The 23,364-nt window shown below is 40.3% G+C and overlaps 1 protein-coding gene and 1 long non-coding RNA gene across 2 annotated transcripts; one reads left to right on the top strand and one right to left on the bottom strand.

Annotated features, from left to right (window-relative positions):
• Positions 1–458: 458 nt before the first annotated feature.
• LOC308317443 lies at positions 459–3,120 on the top strand. Its single transcript, XR_013964259.1, has 2 exons — positions 459–1,366; positions 1,614–3,120. It is a non-coding gene; the product is annotated as an uncharacterized lncRNA (long non-coding RNA).
• Positions 2,022–23,283, bottom strand: sfrp1a (secreted frizzled-related protein 1a). The gene is made up of 3 exons (XM_080766442.1): positions 22,473–23,283; positions 17,243–17,323; positions 2,022–4,348 (listed from the first exon to the last, which is right to left on the bottom strand). The coding sequence occupies exons 1-3, from the start codon at positions 22,993–22,995 to the stop codon at positions 4,023–4,025; spliced, it is 930 nt and encodes a 309-aa protein (XP_080622568.1). The 5' UTR covers positions 22,996–23,283; the 3' UTR covers positions 2,022–4,022.
• Positions 23,284–23,364: the final 81 nt, after the last annotated feature.

The following is a 23,364-nucleotide window of genomic DNA, read 5'->3' as shown; positions in this document are numbered from 1 at the left end:
CAGTAAAGTTCACTATCAGCATGAGCTGTTAATGATGTATATCTCGGGATTAGTGTTCAGACACAGCATACCAGGCTACCAATAGTCCATGAAACCACAATGAGCCTTTAAGGAATCCTTTAAGACATCCGGACAGGAATTTGGATCGCTTGAACAACATGGTCAGAGAGGAGAGAATTAAAGCATGCACGCATGAGAGACTCTTTATGTGAAAAAAATTGAGATGTGTGAAATCGACTCACAAGATAGTTAATTTGGCCTGACATCATAGGCTCATATGGAATGATAGTGTCTAGTGTGAACTCACGCAGGCTATTGGCAGGAAATGTAGTGTTTTGCTTTTATTGCACCAGACAAGCACACATCATAAGCAAAGCGTGAAATAAAGGTTTACAGAATTATAAGAATGCCCAATGCCTTTCCATGGCTGTCTAAACTGCCACAAAAAAGGTCTTGGCAACAATCTGCATGGTATGATGAAGGCTTTCATTGTGTAAAATCCTTGCTAAATGTACCTTTAAAAAAAAAAAAATAATAACACATACATTATAAACATACTTTGTTCACTCTTTATAACACTGTATAATTACACATACAAGTAAGTACACATAATGGTTTATAACAATAATCACAACTTATTTATAGCTTTTTTAATGACGTACTAATACTTTTTTCTTTAGTTGGTGTATTATAATTCTTATAATTTCAATACATTATAATAGTTTTATAATGCATTATAATCGGGAGGCATAGGGAGTCACGGTGGCATGTACAGTCGGTAGTGCTGTCGCCTCACAGCTGTCTTGGGTTCGATTCCCGCTGGGGACGCTGTGGGCGTGTTCCCTCCTCCGCGTGATGGAGGGGAAAGGAACTCCACGCGCTACGTCCGGTCGGGGAAACTCTCCCCTGCCAGGTGAAAAGAAGCATCTTGGACTCCTCATGGCTGCATAGAAGGAAGCATGAGGTCAGTCCGCTGCCCCCCTAGGTTCGCAGAGGAAGTGTAGTGCCCAGAATTACATTCGATAATTGACACCATAATACAGCGATTATAACATTATGACATAATGAATTACAACTAAAGAGTTATAATGCATTATGATACCTGCAAATGAATTGTCAGTGAGTGTCCAGCATTTATGTAGTATTGAGATACTTGACCTGTCTTGCGTTGCCAGTATAGTGGGAATCTTGCACCAACTTAGGAGCAAAATATCACATACATGGTAACAGTTGGTTGGGCTTGATGTGCCGGGGTAGCTTGTCCACAGCCCACGTACAACCTGTCTGGTGTGAGTCTCTAATACATTTCCTGGAAGGCTATTGGTTTTGGGGAGAGGACTGACAAACCAACTCCACCTCTTTAAAGGTAGAGTAAGTGATTTCACTCAAAAAACCTTAGGTTTCGTTTTTGGCTGTGGGACCTAAGCCTTCGTCCAATCAGGATAGAGAGTCAAAAACGAAACCTAAGGTTTTTTGACCCCCAGGGGTTAACTGGGGACAGGGAGGAACTCCTTATATGGTCAGCACACTCTATAGTAGGGAGGATTATCAAAACAAAACAAAAAAACAAGTGATATTTGAATTAAGTGAAATCACTTACTCTACCTTTAAAGTGAGCAATGGCACAGGGGTTGAGCACAGGGCCAGCACGTAAAAAGCTTGCTACAGAAATCTTAACCAATTAACGTGATGCTGGGAGGAGGATTATACTTTAATCATTATGAATATTTATGAGTATTTATAACTATTATTAGTGTCCTATATCGAGCTTGAGGACACCATTGAAAGTAGGGCGACAGGTTGACAGAGTCCATTAAGTCCAATCGAGAAGTGGCGCCATTTCTATTCTATATAAGCAGATTGAAATGCATTAAAAGTATATGTTTGTGTCTTCATAGAAAGTGATCAAAATATTTTACACTCTCAATAGTTAGTTAACACTGGATTTTACAGCATGTGATATGTGTGTATAAGCAGGACTCAATGTAAAAGAAAACGAATTAATATTCAAGACACCACTCCTCTTTTTTCCATATTTATGTAAACTTTGTATGTACACAATAATATGCAGCAATGCACTGCTGAAATTCATATCTAGAAAAAAAATGGTGCTAAAAAGGAACCAACAACACCAAGAACAATATCTAAATATAGATTTGGCATTCTTTGCACTTTGACATTTGTTCATGCGAATGGGTGAATGTTACTGTATTTAAACTGTATTTAGAAAGACCATCCAACCAAACAAACAAAAAAAAAACACACACAATCCAACTGGCTACCAGTACATACATCATGTAAGACTATACAATATCTGTTCTGGCAAACAAAAAATATTGTTCTGTTATGAACTGTTGTTGTATTATACTGTTAATGCATAACACAATCATATAGTGTTTAACACAGGATAGGCCTACACAGTAATGACTAATGTCTAAACATGTTTTCGGACCACAATGCGCAGTTATAGATTGGCTGTATAGGGATGCACCGATGTATCGGCCCACATATCGGTATCGGACGATATTTGCCATTTCCGATCAATATCGGTATCGGCAAATTAAACTGACGTTAACCGATGGCAGTAGCTGATATTTATCTGTTCTTGATAAGCATACATATTGTGTTGGGTGTGTTGGATATCTGCAGCCTACCAAGCTGTAGATTCTGAACATTTATTTCTTGTATTGAAGATGTATTTGTTTCCCTGGCACTAAATATCTAAACTAAATATCATGGAAACAGTCTATAAGAACCTGACAGAGGGAATCTTGACTTTTAACATGGCAATGTGGTATGGCAATCTTAATGTAAAAGGAAGAAGCAAGCTGCAGCGAATAGTGAACCTAGCCTCAAAAATCATTGGGAAGAGACAGAAACAATTAAGTTGTATCTACAAGGAAGTACTTCAAAAGAAAGCTGTCAAGATAACAAATGACCCCTCTCATCCACTCTGCAGGGAGTTCAAACTACTTCCCTCTGGTAGACGGTACAAAGTACCAAAAGCTAACCATAACATATTTTAAAATTCATTCATTCCAAATGCCATTAAGGCATTAAATGATACTCTGTCTCGCTAGAGTCGTTTTTTAATGTATTTGCCACTGTTGCCAGTGCCACTGCATTTTTGCCATGAAAATAATTGTGTAAGTGTTGTTGCTGTTGTTGTCGCTGTTTGTTTTTTACTGTTGTTGAGACCGAAGACAAATTTCCACACGTGGACAATAAATGAAACTAACTAACTAACTAAATAAACATATATCGGTATCAGTATGGGCTATTGGCTAAATTGTTATTTTAAACATCGGTATCGGCCAAGAATTTTCATATTGGTGCATCCCTAATTGGCTGTTATATATATTTCAAGTCAAAATATGATAAATATATGGGTCAGAAAATGACAATTAAAATCCACAGTAGTGAAGTCATTAATTCGAGAGACAATGAGGCGAGGCAAACACTCCATCAAACTACTGTCAATAAGTTATTCAACAATGATACCATTTGGATCACTACAGTGTGGCTTTGAAAGCTAAAAATGAATACCAGCAACTGCCAATTCAGTTTTCATTGATCACATGGTTCTACATTACATAATGATCCTAATGATTCTATTATTATATGATCAAATTTCCGAAAAATTTTGATTTCAGCAAAATGACACTATCACACTATCATGGATACCTTTACAGGTATATAGCACATTCTTTGAGCTGAAGAGGGTCTAACAAAAGTATCTACATACCGGTACATAGTGGAAATTATTTCAGTGATGAGGGCTCTTTACTACAATGTCCTTTCTTTAAAGAAAAACAAAAAAAGAATCCCAACCCTATAAAAGTGTGTTTTCATAAACCACCCCATTCAAACATAAACAAATACATAGAAACTGTCTATGTATATCTGTATATATACCAAGGTATATAGATATATAAACAAAACAATAGAAAAGCAAAAAAGACAGTTTTTTTCTGGTTGTGCAAGTTCTGTATGTAGGGTGAGATGCAAACAAATGGGATGGATTATTTGAAGACATTCTCAAAGGCAGGGCACTTGTAGGTCTTGAGTTTCTTGATGGCTTTTTTGAATTCTTTGCTGGACTTGTCCCACTTGTGGATGCCTGTGAGGAGGTACTGCTTGTCCACCTTGCGACCCATGATGAGGTACTGGTTGCCCAGGTTGTCCAGCTGCTGGCAGGGGCAGTCTGCTCCGTTCTTCAAGTACAGAACCAGCTTCTTCAAATCCTTCTTTTTCAGGTTCCCTGTCTTCAGCATCTTCTTCCTCTTCTGCAGGATCACCTTGCGATCATTGTTCTCACGCTTTACCTCCTTAATCTTTGCCCTGAAAGCTGTAGAAAGGAGAATAAGAAATAAGATATTAAAACCAAAATGTGTGAGGTAAATATTGGACTCAGCCAAGAAGTTAATGTAGATACAGGGGTGCCCAAAAGGTAGATCGTGATCTACCAGTAGATCACAAAGGCATGTCACATGACATGCCAAAAATATATAATTTAAATGTAAAATAAATAAATACCGGTAAAAAGGCAGCTTCCACTTGAATTAAGGTGACTTGATTGATTTTCATCAAAAAAGGTCCTCAGCTCAAACCCAAACAAAGTATTGCATTATACTTTGTTTTCAAGTTTGTATCACAAACATCAGTAGCATTACAAAGTTATATACAAGAAACCCCTACCAATTCAAAGTTTTCCCCCTGTATTTCCAATTCCAAGTACGTTAGTCTTATTTGTAATGCCATTGCCACTATTCCAAAGCCCCCTCAGGTACTATTTTCAGCAATTCAATATTGTTTTGGTGGGTAGATCTTGTCATTTTGAAAGTAGCTCTCAAGTCAAACCTCTAATGTAGAACCTCCAATCCAATTGGACCCCTCAACCTCCAGTCCAATGGTTCCCAAATGTTTTAGAGAAATTATTTTTCCCTAGTAAATTACCAATCTACAAGCTCACATTGTATTGCGATGCAACCAGTTGTGACATTGTAGATCTACGAATTAAGTTTTAATTTGTATTAATGGTATTTCTTTGATTATTTTTTTAATGTATTAAATTCTTTTGAAAAATGTATGACATTTTATTTCTTTCAGATATGTTTTGAAATAATTTACAAAATGGGAGGAAATTAAAAACGCCAACCCAAAAATGTGTCCCGAACCACTATTCCAGTCCACCCAACAGCAGCACAGCCAGATTTTTGCACTGCTGACGGACAGCAGACGGGCCCGCACAAAGACTCATCAGTTTATTTGACCAGCTGCTGTGAAGCGTGACTGTTTTGTAGTGGCCAACTGTCTGCTCCAGCTCTGTCCAGCACGATTTACCTTCAACTAAGGCATACTGCTTAATAGCGCATGATTTAAAAGTACCAGTTCTATAAACCCTCTGTGAGTCTGTGTAACATTTTAGCCAAAAGGCTGAACGTTTAGTCCAGTGATTGTGCAGCACACATTTCTGCTGAACCAGTGACAGATCAACCCCTCTCAAGGCCCTGGCGCTTCACCAAATCAAAGGGCCCTACAGATGCAGCCAATTAATTAATTAACATGCATGCGTTTAGAACATATCCACCACTGCCTGCGCTGCCCGCTGACACACAAGACACAGCCAGGCGCTGGGCAGTGGGCACAGCCTTTCCAACTTCAGTCTCTGCTAAACTATTATGTAAGGACTAGGAGATCACTTTATGGTTATTAATACAGTCATTAACAAGAAACATGCATGGCAATGATAAGATGGGGAAAAAACTATGCTGTTTTATGTGGTATTTTCTTATACTGTATTCAACAGCCAAACAGCTGATTGATGGACCACGCATATCATACCTTCCTGAAAAAAGCTATTCAGGTCCTGAATAGCTTACAAGCGAAACAAAAAGCTGACTCCTTAATAGGAGAATGTATACAGAACCGGACGGTTGAGAAAGACTTTGAAAAGCTCCACTTATGGTGTTAATACCGTTTTTCAGATTTACTAAAGTCACCATCTCTGTTCTGGCAAGACTGGCATGGAACTGGTCCACTCAACTATCTGCAATTTTCCCGAAAAATAATTAGCCTATAACTACAAGCCCCATTAGCAGGCAGCAGCATATTTTGTCTAAATTGTCTTTGTGGCCAACAGTGCTGTTCACCATGTTGTTACATGGTCCACATAACATTTGTGTACAGACAATGCCAATATGCTATTAATATTAGAACGTTTTAAAGACAGATTAATTATTGAAGACAATGCAACCAAGTTGTGGGTGCAACGTCACTGAAAACTTTCATAATAGCAATTAAATGAATTTACTCACGAGTGCTGAAATTGTGAAATGGAGGATGTAAGAACACACTTTTGTTGCATTAGAGCAGGGTAAATATGAAGTTTTGCGCCAAGGTCTTGTGTTTATATTCCTTTGGCTTAGTTACATATAGGTTGTATGTTGTCGCAACAACACACGTTGGTCTGAGTGAGGGGGCCTTCCCCCAACCGACCGAGGGAAAATCAACTGCTACAGAAACTGTCGGACGACCAAAAACACTAGCGGGGGGCTAGAAGCAACAGCTGTACCTATAGTCTCATACTGGGCCCTGCAAGCTTCGGGCCCTGGCGCTTAATCTCCGCCTAGTTCCATTGTTAATCCGTGCCTGTGCTGAACCCATATAGCTGATCAGGCTAGCCAAGGATTGAATCCCGCCAGTGCTTTCCTGTGCTGCTCTCATGCTCTCTCTCTCTCTCTCTCTCTCTCTCCTTCTCAAATTTCACAGTATCTGTCTCAGTTAATAAAAACCTAAGGAGAGAACAGTGCCTATACTCTCCGGTCTGGATAAAAGGGGGGGAAAGAATGTTTGGTTTCTATTAGCTATCAGTGACAAATCTGAGCATTCTCTCCTCAGGGAAGAGAAGATATGGTTAAGTACTGTAATTCTGTAAAGGAATGAAGGATGACTGAGGGTCGGGGGATGACAAAGACACCTCTTTATGTCATGAGGACTGACTGGAATGTGAAAGAAATCAATCAATATTCTCCTTTAACTATTTTGTTTTGTTAGTTCCTTTCAGTGAAGGGTTTGCTGAGCATGAACACTATTTTTCAGCACTGGCCAGCTTCTCACTTTCATTTTTGCACATTCTTGCAGTCACACTCATTTACAACTATAGTCATACTGTAGTGTAGGCCTACTTGTAGCCATTGAGCAACTCTAATCCCCCCTCAAGCATATAGACATATTCCTGTCTGTGACTAAGCAGCTCCAATACAACATTTACTGTAAGTGTCTTGCTCAAGGGCACGTCAGCAGTAGCTGTTGAGAGGGGCCGGGAGCATTACTCATGCATTTTACCCAGATTTTTTCATCTGGTCCCAAATCCACACCTTGATTTCTATACTGCCAATGAAAGTGAAGACAAATACATTGCACAGTAGGGGAGAACGGGGTAAGATGAACCACTTTTTGCTTAAATTGTCCTGGAAGCAAGGCAAAATGAGATGGCAGTCAAATCTAATGATCTACACATATTTCAGGATGTCCTCTATCAATTGAAATGATGAGTAAGCAGCTATGACAAAGGGCCATGAAAATATGGTCATGTGGCTCAATTTGCCCCAGGTAAGGGGTAAGTTGATCCAAAATTGAACCACATGATATTTTAATGTAAAGAGCTTAAACTTGAACAGATAATGTATTCACTTATTGAAAATAATTTAATAACAGTTTTCCCTTTTGCAAATAGTCTTATTTATTAGTTTATTTATTATTTAAACAATATAAAGACAATTAAATAAAGTTTGTTATTCAGAACCTTATAATATTTGCAATATTGTTAATACAATATAGCAAATTTGCAAACATTTGCAAACATCCAAATTAAAGGTCATTCAGTATAATTTGAGTAGCAAATACTTAATACAAAAATATGAATGGTGATTCACATTAAGAAAATTGGCTCAATTTACCCCCGGACATTTGGTTCATCTTACCCACAGCCACCATTTAGGAAAACCATGACTAGAATAAAACTTCAGACAATGTATTTGCTAAATTATTCATATTCTTCTATCCATTGGTAAACCACCAACATGTATGATATTACATTTTAGACCTGGGTACATTCTGCTTTGTATAACAGTAATTTTACATGATGTGTCGAAATTTTACTTTGATTGAAAAAAAAACAGTTTTTTTGTGTTTTTTGTGTTTTCTACTTTCCCTATGTGCCCCCATGTGCTAACTAACTTTACAGCCAGGTGTACATGATGGATGCTTATTAGATTTAAGGTCACATGGCAACACAGTTTTTTTGTTTTCTAGATAAAGGGGGTGGTTCAACTTGCCCGCTGGCTCATCTTACCCCGTTCTCCCCTATATAACAACACTTACTTTGAAAACATAGTAATCATAAAAAAGGTTTACAGACCAACAATGACATACAGTACACATGTGTCCATATATTTTTCAAAGGTCCAGTGCTAGCCTAAGATTAGTTTAGACTATCTTAGATGTATTTATCGATTCTGACGTCATCACTCTACGAGAGTCTAAGCGACTTTTCCCCATGGCTTGTGGTGGTCTGAAAATCCCTGCCTCAAAGTAACTCTTAACTTGTACAAATGCAAAATCTACGGTGCTTAAATTGCTGCTCCACTTGTCCGGTTTGGCTACGGAAAGCATTTATAACCCGTAGATCCGTAGTTTTCAATAAAAAATATGTTTTGATCCACTCTGTCTCGGAATCTGGCATCCATCTTGGATCTCTCCTCGTCTCCCCTAATGAGTGAGTGCAACTGGCTGCGCAACCCTGGCCGCTAGGGGCGCTGTTGCGTATTTACAATCGAGGAAAATCAAAGATAGATGCCAGATTCCGAGACAGAGTGCATCAGAACACCTTTTTTAGTTTTTTTTATTGAAAACTATTGAACCGTTACAGGAGAGCATCCTAGATCCCAGTGACACCAATTAATCTCCAAATTTCACTCTAATTTAACCATGGATACCCAATCTTTCATTATACTCTATTTAACTTTCTCTCCTTGTTTCCTCTGGTTCCCCTTTAAGAATCAGAACATGAGTCAGACCCAGTAGTGGTCCAAATCTCCCTCCCTGCATCCATATGCCTCTATATATTGCACATATCTCTTTATTTCCCGTATATCTGCAGGATAGGAGCTGACCGTATTACATGGTACTTCAAATCCACTGCATTGATAAGATAAGGCGCAGAGCAACATCATAGAATAGATAATGTCTTGTGAGCTACAGTGCAGGACATGTCCTGCAGCAGTTCTGTACATGCTCTGCTAGTGAGAGGTGACATTGCTTCAAAGCTGATAAACCATAACTTTTTATGTGATTTTCTTGACACTTTCAAGAATATCTATTGACAATGGGGAGGTTCCTGCTTACTCACTTAAAGCACATGAACTGCTTTAGGTTTAGTCAGTGAAATGTTACTGACCAATCTAAAACAAATTAAAGAACTGGTGCTATGGTTCAACTGTTTCCTCACCCATGCATCTTCCCATTGCCAATTAAAGTGAACAGTGCTGTTTTTCCCCCGTATTAACAGTGCGCATGGTAAGGATTATCCCCTCTCTGCTCTCTGGTCCCTGGATCAGTCAGAGGAGGCTTAGTGTTCAAACAGATCAAAATGGGCAGCACTTATAATTAGTGATTCATAAAAGAGAGGCCCCAGGCCACCCCTGAAAATACTTCATCTGGATAAATCCTCCATGCTTTATAATCCCTAGACCCCTTTTTGTTGAACTTTCTTTGCACCTTGTGCTGTTTGTAATCTCCACCTCAGCCACATTGTACAGTGGCCAGTAATGTTGCATGAATAATTAACACTGTTGAAGGAGGAAGAGGTGACATTCTTGGCTAGGAATAGAGTGGAATGTAGTATTTGTCCATTACTGAGTTCCAAAATATAGTGTATGTAGTTCCCAGGTGACTGGTACAGTACAGACAATATAGTTCGATATCGTGGGCTCCATTCATAAGATATGTAGAGAACCGGGCTGTCATATAATAACAATATAATTTAAACTGGCATCATGCTGATTCTGTTCTCTCTCCTACCCCCTTCCGATACATCGTGCTGACTGCATCCCTGTCTATTCAGGGCGGCAGTCAGCGCTGTGGTGAGGGGGGGGGTATAGAAAATAGGGGGAAAAAACAATCAGTATAGGAAACACCTATTGGTTCTCTCTGAGGCCTGGCCATGCCTATTTTGTTTTCTGTTTTTTTTATTTTTACTATGTTTATTATCATTACTATTTTATATCCATGGAACTGGTGTAATCAGGGACTTTTTATTAATACTACAGTGATTAATACTATTACACTATTGTTACTATCATCACTATGTTTCATGTTTATATCTACATTATATCTACGTCTTTTTATTTATACTTGCATACTTGCAATTGTATATTGTCACGCAGACAATTTCTCTGTTAATATGAAACAGACTGTACGGACACTCGGACACTGACCCTAGTACATATACATATACATACATTTACATATACATATAATGTGTTTACATTATATGTATGTAAACACAGGCATATAAAAAAATCTGGGGCCTGTGTTTTGCTATTACATTTTTATCCCACGATTTTGCAACCCATTTCCCCACCCAGTGTTAATTATCTAATGTAATCCTGTGCGCTACACTTCATCTGCCAACCTGGGGAGGGCAGGGGACTGACCTCATGCTTCCTTCTATGCATGAGGAGTCCAAGCCGCTTCTTTTCACCTGACAGGGGGGGAGTTTTCCCGGCCGGAAGTAGCGCGTGGAAGGAACACGTTATTTCGACCAGTTCCTTTCCCCTCCATCAGGCGTTTAGAGACCAGGATTAATGCATGTTTTTGTGAGGATACCAGTGTTAATTTTGTCGACTAATATATACATATATTAGTTATATATATATATGGTAACGTTTAGCAGCCTGAGCTGGAGTCGAACCCCGATCTCCAACTCAATAGACAAGGCAAGCAACCAACCGCGCCAAGAGAGCTTTTGGCCGGGTCTTTTGCAAGGTCGTTACACTACCTCCTCCTTTCTGACGCACGCCCCCACGCTTCTCACTTCACTCCTCGAGTCCCTCACGTCCCTCACGCAAGGGCACGCTCCAGGGGTCCTCATCCCACTTCTGACACCATTGTAACGTTTAGCACCCTGAGCTGGAGTTGAACCCCGATCTCCAACTCAGTAGACCAGGCAAGCAACCAGCCGTGCCAAGAGAGCTAGCTCCCTTGGAGGAGCAATTTACGGCCGGGTCCGACCAGTTCCTTTCCCCTCTATCAGGCGCCCTGGCTGGCCAGGGGGAGGTAGTTTAGAGATCAGTATTAATGCATGTTTTTGTGAGGGTACCTACCCTAGGGGACACGGGGAGAACTGAGTCCACACAGAAAGGCCCTTTCACCAACCCCACCTCAGGTATGGGCACTGATGACACGGAGGAGAGTACATGCCCCCAGCGCCCACAGCGTCCCTAGCAATCGAACCCAGGACCTTCTAGCTGTGAGGTGACAGCACTACCGACTGTGCCACTGTGCCCTTTGTTTTGAAAATGAGGCACTTGATGATGACTAGAATTTTCATGAGAGGCTAACTATTTTGAAATATCTATTTTCATTGTATGACTGCCCACCCTGCCGACCAGTAGGTGGTCTTTAAGGGTGATGTGTCTGCAAGTTTCACTGTATGCGAGGTCCGAATCTTGTCCTTGTACAATATGCAAGAACACTTTGTTGCAGTGCCACATGATGCAGAGGTTGTTTGAAGCAATGCAAACTATGTGCACCATGCACCACCAAGACACATGAAAAAAGTTGTGAAGTATAAAAGTATATATGAAACTTGTGACCATGAAATGTTCTTTCAATCATCATTCACAGGGTTGCCTTTACCAGAATAAAAAACCAAGAACGTCTATCTCGATGCAATTCCACTTAAACTTTTTTGTCCCTGACCCCTGACCTGGGTTTCCTTTGTCAGGTTAGACCGTTAGAGGGGATGACCCACACACCCGGCCCAGGCTCCAAGGGTGTTATAAAGCCTAACAGAAGGGGGTGGAGGGGTGGGGGCACACGCCAGGCCTGTTCACAACCTCACAGAACACACAGTCTGACCCGATAAACCAAGGTGATCAGTCTGCTCTAGTGCATGCTCACTGTGCTGTTTTTCTGTTTACTCTATGGGGAATGGGGATGGAGCAGTTTGGCTACAACAACAAAGTTAGCTGTCAGTAGAGTAAATGGAGAGATTTACCTGAAGGGCTATGGTTGTTTTGTGAAAATGAGGTGCCATAAAAACCTTAAGCACAGAGATAAATTGGTGGTGGGAACAAAGTGTTGAGTGGTATGTACCATAAACCACTCACAGGCAAAGGCAAGGGGGGGGGCTCTCTGAGAATCTGGGGAGTCTTTACTTTAGTCATCTCCAGAGGAACCCAGACATTGAACTATTGCAAATTACAGTAATACTTTGCTAATGCTTTATTCCACTACTGTAAGTACGTAATCATAAAAAAACAGCTGCCCACTTGTGCACTGTATCATACTATACACATGTATTATATTTATCTGGTTTAAATACAACATATCTATACAGGTTTATTTGTTTACTGTTCATTCATTTATTTATTGATTTACACCGCCTTTATTTAGAGGGGATGAGTACACGTTGTACACCTTTGATGGTACTTTATGTCCTACTTTATACTACACCTATCCAACCACCTTTAATCAAAAGCTGCTATGCCTCTGCATTGTCTGGTTAAAACTAGATGAAACTAGAACTGCACTCTGTCGAGTGCATACTTGCTTGTTGCACACTAGTAGGCCATAAATGGCCAACTAGTGCGCAAGCAGAGCGCGCAAGTACTTTCGACCGCTGTAAACTGTCAAATCTCAGTATCTCTGTGAAGGAACGTTTGAAATGTATAATTATTAGGTGTAACTATTTGCTACCTACCTACTTTATGCATATAAACACCTAGTATTATTAAGTATGGTTCAAGTTTCTATCTATATAAGAAATACAGTTTTATCGATGTAGATATATTCTGGATCCTTTTTTAGTTTTTTAAAGAAAAATAAATCATTGATATGTGATGAAAAAAAGGTATATAAACTGAATTAAAATATGTTATACAGTATAATTGTTCTGTAAATGTGGAATCTCAATATCTCTGTGAAGGAACGTTTGAAATGTCTAATTATTAGTTGTAACTATTTGCTACCTATCTACTTTATGCATGTAAACACCTAGTATTATTAAGTATGGTTCAAGTTTCTATCTATATAAGAAATACAGTTTTATCAAATGACCATATTTCTTATGTCATCATTGAGAGCTAGTCATACATATACTGTACACACCACGTACTCTGGTCCCAGCAGATCAGGCACAATTTGCTATTTTATTTTAGTGATTATGTATATAGTATACGTATGACTAGCTCTAAATGATGACGTAAGACATACGTATACATATACATATACTATATAGAGTATGTAGTTGTAAGTTGATTAGCGGTATACTGTGGTTACTTTGCGCCAAAACGTGACAGCCGTCCCGCCATTTGATGCGTATGCAAGAAATACAGCAAATCTGTGCCTGGTTTGCTGGGACCAGATTACACAAATGACCATATTTCTTACGTCATCATTGAGAGCTAGTCATACATATACACACCATGTACTCTGGTCCCAGCAGATCAGGCACAATTTGCTATTTTATTTTACTGATTATGTATATAGTATACGTATGACTAGCTCTAAATGATGACGTAAGACATACACTACGTATACATATACATATACTATATAGAGTATGTAGTTGTAAGTTAATTAGCGGTATACTGTGGTTACTTTGCACCAAAACGTGACAGCCGTCCCGTCATTTGATGCGTATGCAAGACAAACAGCAAGTCTGTGCCTGGTTTGCTGGGACCAGATTACACAAATGACCATATTTCTTACGTCATCATTGAGAGCTAGTCATACATATACACACCATGTACTCTGGTCCCAGCAGATCAGGCACAATTTGCTATTTTATTTTACTGATTATGTATATAGTATACGTATGACTAGCTCTAAATGATGACGTAAGACATATGGTCATTTATGTAATCTGGTCCCAGCAAACCAGGCACAGATTTGCTGTTTTTTTTGCATACACATCAAATGGCGGGACAGCTGTCACGGTGAAGAGGCCGGGCGAAATTATTACTTGCGCGCTCTGCTTGCGCAAGTAATCACAAAAGGAAAGTGTATGGAGAAGGGATGCAACTTTGTACGATTTCAAACTAAAGCACATATTATAGCAAAAAAACAACTTGACACTTAACCTCTAACTTAAACGAGAACAGACTTTTTCGCAACAAGATGCTTCCAGGAATTGAAGTTTTCAGTGGACCAAAATGCCAAAGTGTTGCCAGATTAATAAATACCAAGTCACTGATTCTCCCTTTGCTTTTCCGCAATTGTTTCGCGGGCACTCTAATCCCAGAGTTACTTCGCCACGCACTCCGCGGCAGAAGTGCCCTGTTTGCATGCATGAAACTGTATGTAATCGCGCCTGTGTGTGTGTGTGTGTGTGGCGTGGCGACAGAGAGAGAGACTCCGCACGTCAAAATGAATCTGCTAACGTTGTGGTCACCACTGTTAGCATGTGTGCTATCAGGCAAAAGCTGAGATAGATATAAAACTACTGGCCAAAATGTCATACAAAACACAACACCTAAAATCGGAATGTTATTGTGACCTATTGAGCACAAACAGACTATCATGATTTGCTTGCTGGACCTATAATTAATTTATTTGCATTAAATTTCCACTCGCCCATATAAATAAAAAGCAAGATGGCTGCCGATTGTGAGACTAAAAGGTAGTGTGGGGGCGGGCCTGGTGGGACTATTAGAAGACACGGCAGTGTTGGGCTGAGAGCTGGTGACTCTGATTGGCTTGCCACATATTTTCGGAACATGTTTTCATAGGCTGGAGCGCACATCTTTTGGCCACGTGACCAACTTTACAAATGTTAAAATAGATAAAAGCGAAAAATGTATTTCTGTGTGGCTTTTGGACTCCTAAATGTGCCATACATGTACTGTTGCCCATTCTTAGTCAAGCCTGCACTAGCATAATGAAATCACAATGAGTGCAGTTCCCTAATCCTTTGTTGGGAGGATAAAAACAGATCTTGAGATTTTTGTATTTGCACAGCACATATTTTTCTCGACACAGACATTAACTCTTAATATTGCAGTCTGCTTCAGTCATGGTCAGTACTGTTTTATCATAGCTTTATCCTCTGACAAAATCTCAAAAAAGCCTCCAGAACCAATATAAGGGGAAATAAATGCGGTACTATAGCTAAGCCCAAGAAGCAAAATACTTAGTCGACATATGTATTGCTTGTTTACCCACTGAAAGGAAGTCAGACTCATAATCCATATTCATCTCATCTAACTGTTTACTGCATTCCATGGAAGGCTTGTCCCTTGTGGGTTTCAACCTGCGAGGATGTCAGTGGCATGAGCTTTGTCCAACAACCATTGTTAGTCCCCATGCTGGGGCAATCTGTGTATTGTCAGATGTCAAGCGTTAAGAGGCTTATGACAAGGAAGCAAAACAACATCTGTCTCAATCAGAGAAGAAACAAGCCAATAATGTGCCACTCTCCTCTTGGCAAACCAGGATGTGGAATGAAAAGCAAGTCCCATCACCACAGCGTAAACAACAGGGCAATTCGTTAAATAAATACAACTTTTAACTTTCCTGAGAACTGGAAAAAAGTCTGTTTCCAATACACCATAGTCCATTTTTCCCTGGCCTGGCACTTGAAATTCAGTTTGGAACTGCCGGGGGTTTGGAGCCCAGCAAACAAATACAAAATGGAGCCTGGCATCCTGAAAACATGCACAAAACAATATCAAAACCTCAACTGTAACATCAGTTGGTTTTGTCTTTTTCCTTGGATTATAGTACTTTATAAGTAGAGCAAGGTTTATCGCCCTTCCAAAGCCATGATAAATAATAAGGCAACATTTGCCATGTAATATTTGTGGATAGACGCCAAATCTGCCAGGCCCAGCTGTGATCGAATGACATTGTTGACAAACCCTGGGTCCAGGACCGTTTACTTTCAAATCAAAACAATTGAGAACTTGATTTAGAATGGGTCTCACTTCTTTGTTCTTCTTTTGATATTCTAAAACTGAAAATACAAATTTCTAATAAAAAAAAAGGTCTAAATTGAATTTCCCATCATTAAGAATTGCTGCTTCATTTTACAAGTCAAGCTGTTTGAACTGAAAGTGAACTGACCCCCAGCCGTGGACCACTGGAAGTAAACTGAAGGCAAGGCATTCTTGAAACTACAGGCAAACCAGACCGTAGACCAAACATCCTATTTTACAGCTACAAAGCCCTTCTACATAAAGGTTTTAGGGCCCCTCTTAGTGACCCCAATTCATTAGTTAGAGAATATTATTGTTTAACAAGCGCATATGAACCGTGACTTCAGTTCAAGGGTTGAAAACTAAAAGCTGCCATGTTTAGGGTGTCTGATCTATGCCTTTCTTTCTCCCCACTTACCTTTATGCAAACTTATGGGGATTTTTTTGCAGTAAAAACAGATTAGCCTCATTGATCTCACTGAGGGCCTCACTTAAAAGAGAAATACAAAGAACGGCTGTGCTATACAATGAGCTGCACTGATCATCATAGGCATGAAAACAAATGAAAGCTTTTTTAGCTTAACTGCAATCGAATAATTCATGTGTGGTCACATAAGCACACCCAAAGAATAACATTGATGCTTAAATGCTTTAAGCGTGTTTGTGTAAAGACCATAATCACTTTGAAGATTTAAGATGGGAGGGGTGGGTGATGTACAGTCATGCTACTGTGTGTGTGTGTGTGTGTGTGTGTGTGTGTGTGTGTGTGTGTGTGTGTGTGTGTGTGTGTGTGTGTGTGTGTGTGTGTGTGTGTGTGTGTGTGTTGTTGACCAATGAAATTCAAATGATTAGTAAAATGGAGTGGTGCATGTCTTTGCATGCATTGTGCATGACACTTTTATTTCATGTACTGTATGCATGTGTGTGTGAGTGTGAGTGTGTGTGTGTGTGTGTGTGTGTGTGTGTGTGTGTGTGTGTGTGTGTGTGTGTGTGTGTGAGAGTGCGTGCGTGCGTGTGTGCATGCTTGGTAGGGTACTTACCAAACTCACTGGCACACATGTGCTCCATCATGGCGTCTGATTTCATTTCATTGTCACATGGAGGGCAGATGGGTGAATAACCTGGGGGGGAGGGGGCCAGAGTTTTGTAGTTAATAGCACAGACGGATATCACACTCACATCTAAAACAACTAAAGGATATCACACTCACATCTAAAACAACTAACGGATATCACACTCACAACTAAAACAACTAACGGATATCACACTCACATCTAAAACAACTAAAGGATAGCAGTGAGCCTGTTGTCTCTGATGTCATGGACACTGGTCTCACTACCTTCCTGGACTACAATTCCCATAATTCTTTGGTGCACTGCTCCTCCTTGTGGATAGGGGGGAGAGCAACATGTAGTCCAGGAAGGAAGTGAGCCCAGTGTCCATGACATCAGAGACAACAGGCTCACTGCTACAATCTAAAATATCTAAAACCACATATTACACACATAAATACCCCCAGGAAAGTGTTCTAAAGCTCCTAAACGTCATTAACATATATTCTTTTGCAAAAAGGGTGAAGTGTCCCTTTAAGCCTATAGAATCAAGCCATCCAGGATCCTGCTGAGTCATCATGACTCATGACCATAAAACCTTTGATTCTGTGAACAAATGAAAAACGCTAAACAAAGGGTATTTATTAAATGTATTGTCATATAATTAAATATTCAATTTTCTATTTCCATAGAATCAAAACGTTGATTGATATACATATTTTTTTCTCCATGGGAAAAAATAATTGGAGCTTTCAGTGGGTCCAGAAAACCACGCCCACTGCTATGCTCTATAGAGCGTCACAGTCCCACCCCCTTTCATGACGACGATAGGCCCAGGAAATAATTCCCCATGCATTTTTTCCCATAGACATTTCATAAAGTATTTATTGAAAGATCTGTAAGCCTCAGACAAAGCCAACTCGGATCGTGACAAATCATGACAACAAACACAATTTTTTAGAAACAAATAATTAGAAAGAAGAATAAAAAAGGCAGGTTACAACACTTTTCTGTTGTTTTTCTTCTTATTTGTGGCTTTGTTCGACACTTTTTGAAATGTCTATGGGAAAAATGCATGGGGAATTATTTCCTGCGCCTGTCGTCGAAAGAGGGCGGGACTGACTCTCTATACTATAGGGGCTGAAAAACAGTAATATCTCCTTTTAGAAAGAACCTGGAATCATCACAGGTACAGAAGCACTTCTGTCTTCATTTTAGATTTTAACGATTGCTATTCAAAAATAGCAGATATACAATCTCACCGCATGTCACATTGTGCCACACTGCGAGCCTGGCCTACATCTGCTATTTTTGAACATTTTTTGGAAAAATCTTGAATTACGAAAAAGATTGAGAACTACTGATTTAGAAGAATCTGTAGAATCTGTCTCGGGTCTTAATTGGGATAAACAACCCAGCCTGTGGTTCCCATTTTCCAATCCTTCATGCAATGAGTCAGCTGTGCTTTCCACCAACACCCCCCCCCCCGTCTGTGTGGAGATATTATCTTGTGTCTTTGACAGTAAAACTCTTTAGTTCTGTGCTCTGAGAAGCTGGTCAGAACCCTGACCTGACCTCAGTCAGGAATGTCCTCAGCTTTTATAGCCGGCTGTAACTAGGCGCTGCAGTAAAAACTGCATCCACCTACACTGAGATAGACAGTCTTATAATTATTTAAGACTACGGACACTGTAACTTAAGGATTGCGTTGTTTTTCCTGGGAATATGGTTGCATAATTTGTACAGGGAATCATTGCTTCATTTGTCCAGGGAAGGTTCACTTTTGAAGCAGTGTACTTAACATTCACAAAGCTAATCATATTCATTCCTGGGAGCTGTCTACTTAAGTACAACCACAATCTTACTGTTGGCAAATGAGTGGTTCCCTAGTAAAAGCTATTGAGTGTTAAATGCCTTGCTCAAAGGCATTTAACACTCACATTGGTAATTCCCAACCAGGACTTTCCCAGCCAGTATGGGTTTTGAACCACAGACCTTTGCCTCACAAGACAGTTTCTGAAATCTACACTATACATTTAAGGGGCCCCTGATACTGTGGCACAGTGAGACTGCAACCGTGCCAACTTGGCATCACTTACGGTATATCATTAAGTCACTCTAGAGTTTAAGATCTCCAAGCCCACAGCAAATGTTTCACCCATTCTTAGATTTAAGAAACATAGGCCATTTATACATTGTAATGAAATGTATCAAGCCAGATAAAGTAAAGCATCTATACTCATACTGTTTATTATAAATATGCACAGTACTTAGTGTTTCCTGAGATATAATTTATTAAGCGTGGTAAGAAATGGCATCTTCCCAGAGTGCAACAGGGTAGGAAGAGGAATAAATGCTAGAATGTTGGAGGAAAAGCAGAACCTATCGATGGCAATATTCTATCTAGAATCTTATGACATTTCAATTGCAATAATGGTTGACTCTGACTATGGTCAACAAGCCAAAATGTGTTTTTGCCAAAAGAGGTTTAGTCTAGAGGCATATCCGTGAATATATCATGATTTTTCCCCCCTACTTGCAGTGATTGATTCTTCTACACCAAAACAGCTGAGCTTGCTTAGAAAATTGGATCCATAAGAAGATAACAAATTCCATAGACATTGGCATTGAGACATTTTAATCTTTCAACTGTACATATTGTGTAAAAATAATAATAATAACATTTAAGTCGACATCAGCCTACTCTCTGTTCTGATATGCTTGCCAGTTGTCCATTACATGTGTTTGACAAAAGCTTGTGAAAGTAACACCCAGGTGTAAAGAGCTTGTGAAAACAAACACTGTTGAGAGTTAAGAGGGTCCACTTCTCCCTTTTTGTTTCTCATTTAAACCAATTATCACCAGTCTATTTCAGCAGCCAGTGGTCAGCTCTGTTTGCTTACTTCTGTTAGCATCCATTAGTGTGATCACACAGTCAAATCCAGTGTTATAACTCTAAGTGTGTATGAACACACTTAACACTGTGGATTTACTGTGCAGATTCCCCCCCTCTCAATTTGGTATCTGCAAGTTCATTTTCATATTGTACTGAAATGACTGAAATCCAATAGTTTCTTCTAAAATCAGACAAACTACGATATTTAAAATAAACTGCAGTAGTAATGATTGTCAAGTACAGTATACGGTGAGGCATAGCCTAGTGAATGGGCTACACATGCCAGATCGTCTGTATGGTCATTTAATCATACAAAGGAGCTATCACTTTCATCTACACTCAGCAGTTTAGTCAAAGTTTGTGAATTGAGACTGAAAAAAGAAAACAAAAGCAAAAACCTCACCCATTAACTCAGCAGATGGGAGATGCCTCCCTCTGAGAGGCTTTAAAACAACCCAAATCCTGCATGCGTCCTGCTGGGTTGGGGGTGCAAACAGTTGTATTTATCACTGGCGCTGACAACGAATGATAACAGGTGACGTCTGGGGGCCATCCCTGTGTGGTCCCTGCAGCCTCCAGAAAGGGGCCTTTCTCAGGAAATCGGGCCCCCGTCCATACCTCCATGTCAGTCAGCCTCTAGCAGCACTGCTACCACTTGACTCTTCACCTCTCCACTACCAAGCTTAGACATCCCAGACTTGCCTTACTTACTGCAATGTCTCGGATACAGTAGTGCTGTCTGTGTAATAGCAGTACTACTGCAGGAGCGCGCTCTACCTGTTGCCATCAATCACTGTGATGTTAATATTCAAAATGGATTAGGATGCCGTGTTCAAGTCTTGAGATATTTCTGTAATTGTTTCTGTAGTTGTGCTTTTATAGTTTATATTGAAGTGGATGATGGAAAGTCCCCTGATTTATAGGCACTTCGTTTCAGTATACCTCACCAAGGTATCAAATAGAAGCCTCTCTCAGAAAGACACTGAGGGCTGTGTTGAACAATAACACGCGTTTTCCAACTACATCTAATTTGAATTCCCAAAGTATTTTTTTCCATGGGCATGTTGTTTTTCAGTGGTTGCCATGGTATTGTCAAATCTGGCTCAGAAATGGAACACTTTTAACCTGGACTGTGTTAGGTTCTGCTCCCTCATGTAGCGTGAGGTGTCTGAGACTATACTCAATACAGGCTTCATTTCATACTAAGACACACAAAATCCCAACAGGGTTCAGGAATCTCCAGCCAAGAAACCATTAGTAAGAAATGTGTTTTGTAAGGGTGGGGGGGTAAAATGTCCTTGAAAGCATTATTTAGAATCTATTGGCTCTACTCTGCCACACCCCCTGGTTCGCATTGATGTTGCTCTCTCTCTCTCTCTCTCTTCTAAGCCCCCCCCCACACACACACACACACACCCCTTCTCTCTGTCATTATGTTCACAATCTGGTTTCAAAATTATGCATGTTGTTCAACGTTCCTTCATTTTTATTTTTTTCCATTGACGGGTCAGCATAAAATGAGTTATTAGATGCAGGTATTTGCTTTTGTGCTCGCTGGACTTCGTCCCAGCATTGTCCTCCAACTCAACAAGAACACCTTGAAATAAATGACTACCATCTGTTGAGAATTTTCTATATTACAACATAACTATTTTTTCAGATGTATAGGCATTATTCATATTAATATATGCACCATGCAGGATTGCAGGTCAGAGCTTATGGGACTTACACTGACTGACAAAGTGATTATATGGACTTTTTGGGTGGGGGGTCAAATTCAAGGGGTCATATTCCACCCAAAAGGTATGACATGATTTGTTTATGTTGGGATTTGCCTCTGCAAACAAACATTAACCTCTGTAACAACATTATCATGGTCATTGAGCTGTATGGGTGTCAATTCTTACACTGTGGCAAAAGTATACTGGCTATTTTGTTATCTCAGTTAAGTGGCATACTCTTCCTTGACAAATGACAATACATAATAATTTAGGCTACTAAAAATACTGAGTTGGTGCATGATAAGGCTTGGCCTACTTATAAATTATAATTCGTTTTTTGTTTGGTTTTTCACTTTAAGAATAGACCGTCAATTAGCCCACAAACTATCTACTATGTCCCACGTAGCTCTTGCATAGCAAAGGGCATTAGGGCTATGGATCAGAGCTATAATGTCCCACTGTGCATTTAAGTTAACTATCACCAGAGAAACAATTACTTTTTAAGTGGTAAAGAAAGAAAAAGATAAATAAATCAAATGTATTTTACATTTCTTTTTATAGGCCTACATGGGCTATAGCGTTATGACTGCTAGACTGTTACCTGTTGGCTTGGTGGCCTCCGTTGCATTGGGCCCTGTCATGGCAATGCACACGTCGTCCTGGGGAAACTTGTCACAGGTGAGCATCTCGGGCCAGGGAAACCCGAAGGACTCCATGATGGGGGTGCACCCGTCCCTCACCGCCTCGCACAGCCAGCGGCACGGGTATATGGGGCGCTCCAGACACACGGGCGCAAACAGCGAGCAGAGGAAGACCTGGGTGCCCGGGTGACAGTTCTTGTGCACGAGAGGCACCCAGCTGCCGGCCTGCTGCTTGGCCTCCGCCATGGTCTCATGCTCCAGGAGGTTGGGGAGCAGCATCTGGTTGTAGCCCACGTTGTGACAGAGCCGCAGGTCCTCGGGGATGTCCACGCACTGGGGAGGCTTGCCATAGCTGCGCCCCCCGTTGTACAGGTCCGACTTCCAGCTCAGGTACTCGTACTCTGAGGCTTTGCACACTGACAGAACAAGAGCTGTTGTCAAAACCAGGGGGACCATTCTCCACGAAGGGTCAGAAGACATCATAATAGTTTTTTCTTTTCTTTTTTGTAACCAGACCAGAGTTTACAAAAAATAAGTAAGATATAGGTCTATCCTACTATAACCAACAAACTTGCCTGAGATTTTTTCTTTCTTTCTTTCTATTTAAGAAGAATCTGTGAAACTGATAAATGTTAACTCGGGTCGGGAGAAGGTTTTGTGTTTCAGTTAGTCCACAGCAGCAGGCTGCTCTAGCTCTCGTCTCTTGTTGCTCTCCTCCAGTCCGGTGTGTCTCCTGCAGCTTGTGGAGGATAACTGCTGCTTGCTCGTGCGCAGCGTGGAAACAAGGGGAGATTGTAAAGCGCGCGTCGGCCAATCGGAGAGCGCCTGTGCCTTTTGGCACTATTATGTCAA

The sequence above is a fragment of the Protomyctophum bolini genome (genome assembly GCF_963924005.1).
Source record: "Protomyctophum bolini genome assembly, chromosome: 6".
Classification (NCBI taxonomy): Eukaryota; Metazoa; Chordata; class Actinopteri; order Myctophiformes; family Myctophidae; genus Protomyctophum; species Protomyctophum bolini.
The sequence above is the reverse complement of the archived record's forward strand: the minus strand, read 5'-3'. Positions and strand labels throughout refer to the sequence as shown.

Bases quoted from the DNA above. Each gene is read 5' to 3' on its own strand.
- sfrp1a (XM_080766442.1), bottom strand. From the start codon at position 22,995: ATGATGTCTTCTGACCCTTCGTGGAGAATGGTCCCCCTGGTTTTGACA. The intron at 17,324-22,472 runs GTAACAGTCTAG...CCTCCCCCCCAG, and splicing joins GGAGGCCACCAAGCCAACAG to GTTATTCACCCATCTGCCCT. The intron at 4,349-17,242 runs GTAAGTACCCTA...TCCTTTCTACAG, and splicing joins CATGTGTGCCAGTGAGTTTG to CTTTCAGGGCAAAGATTAAG.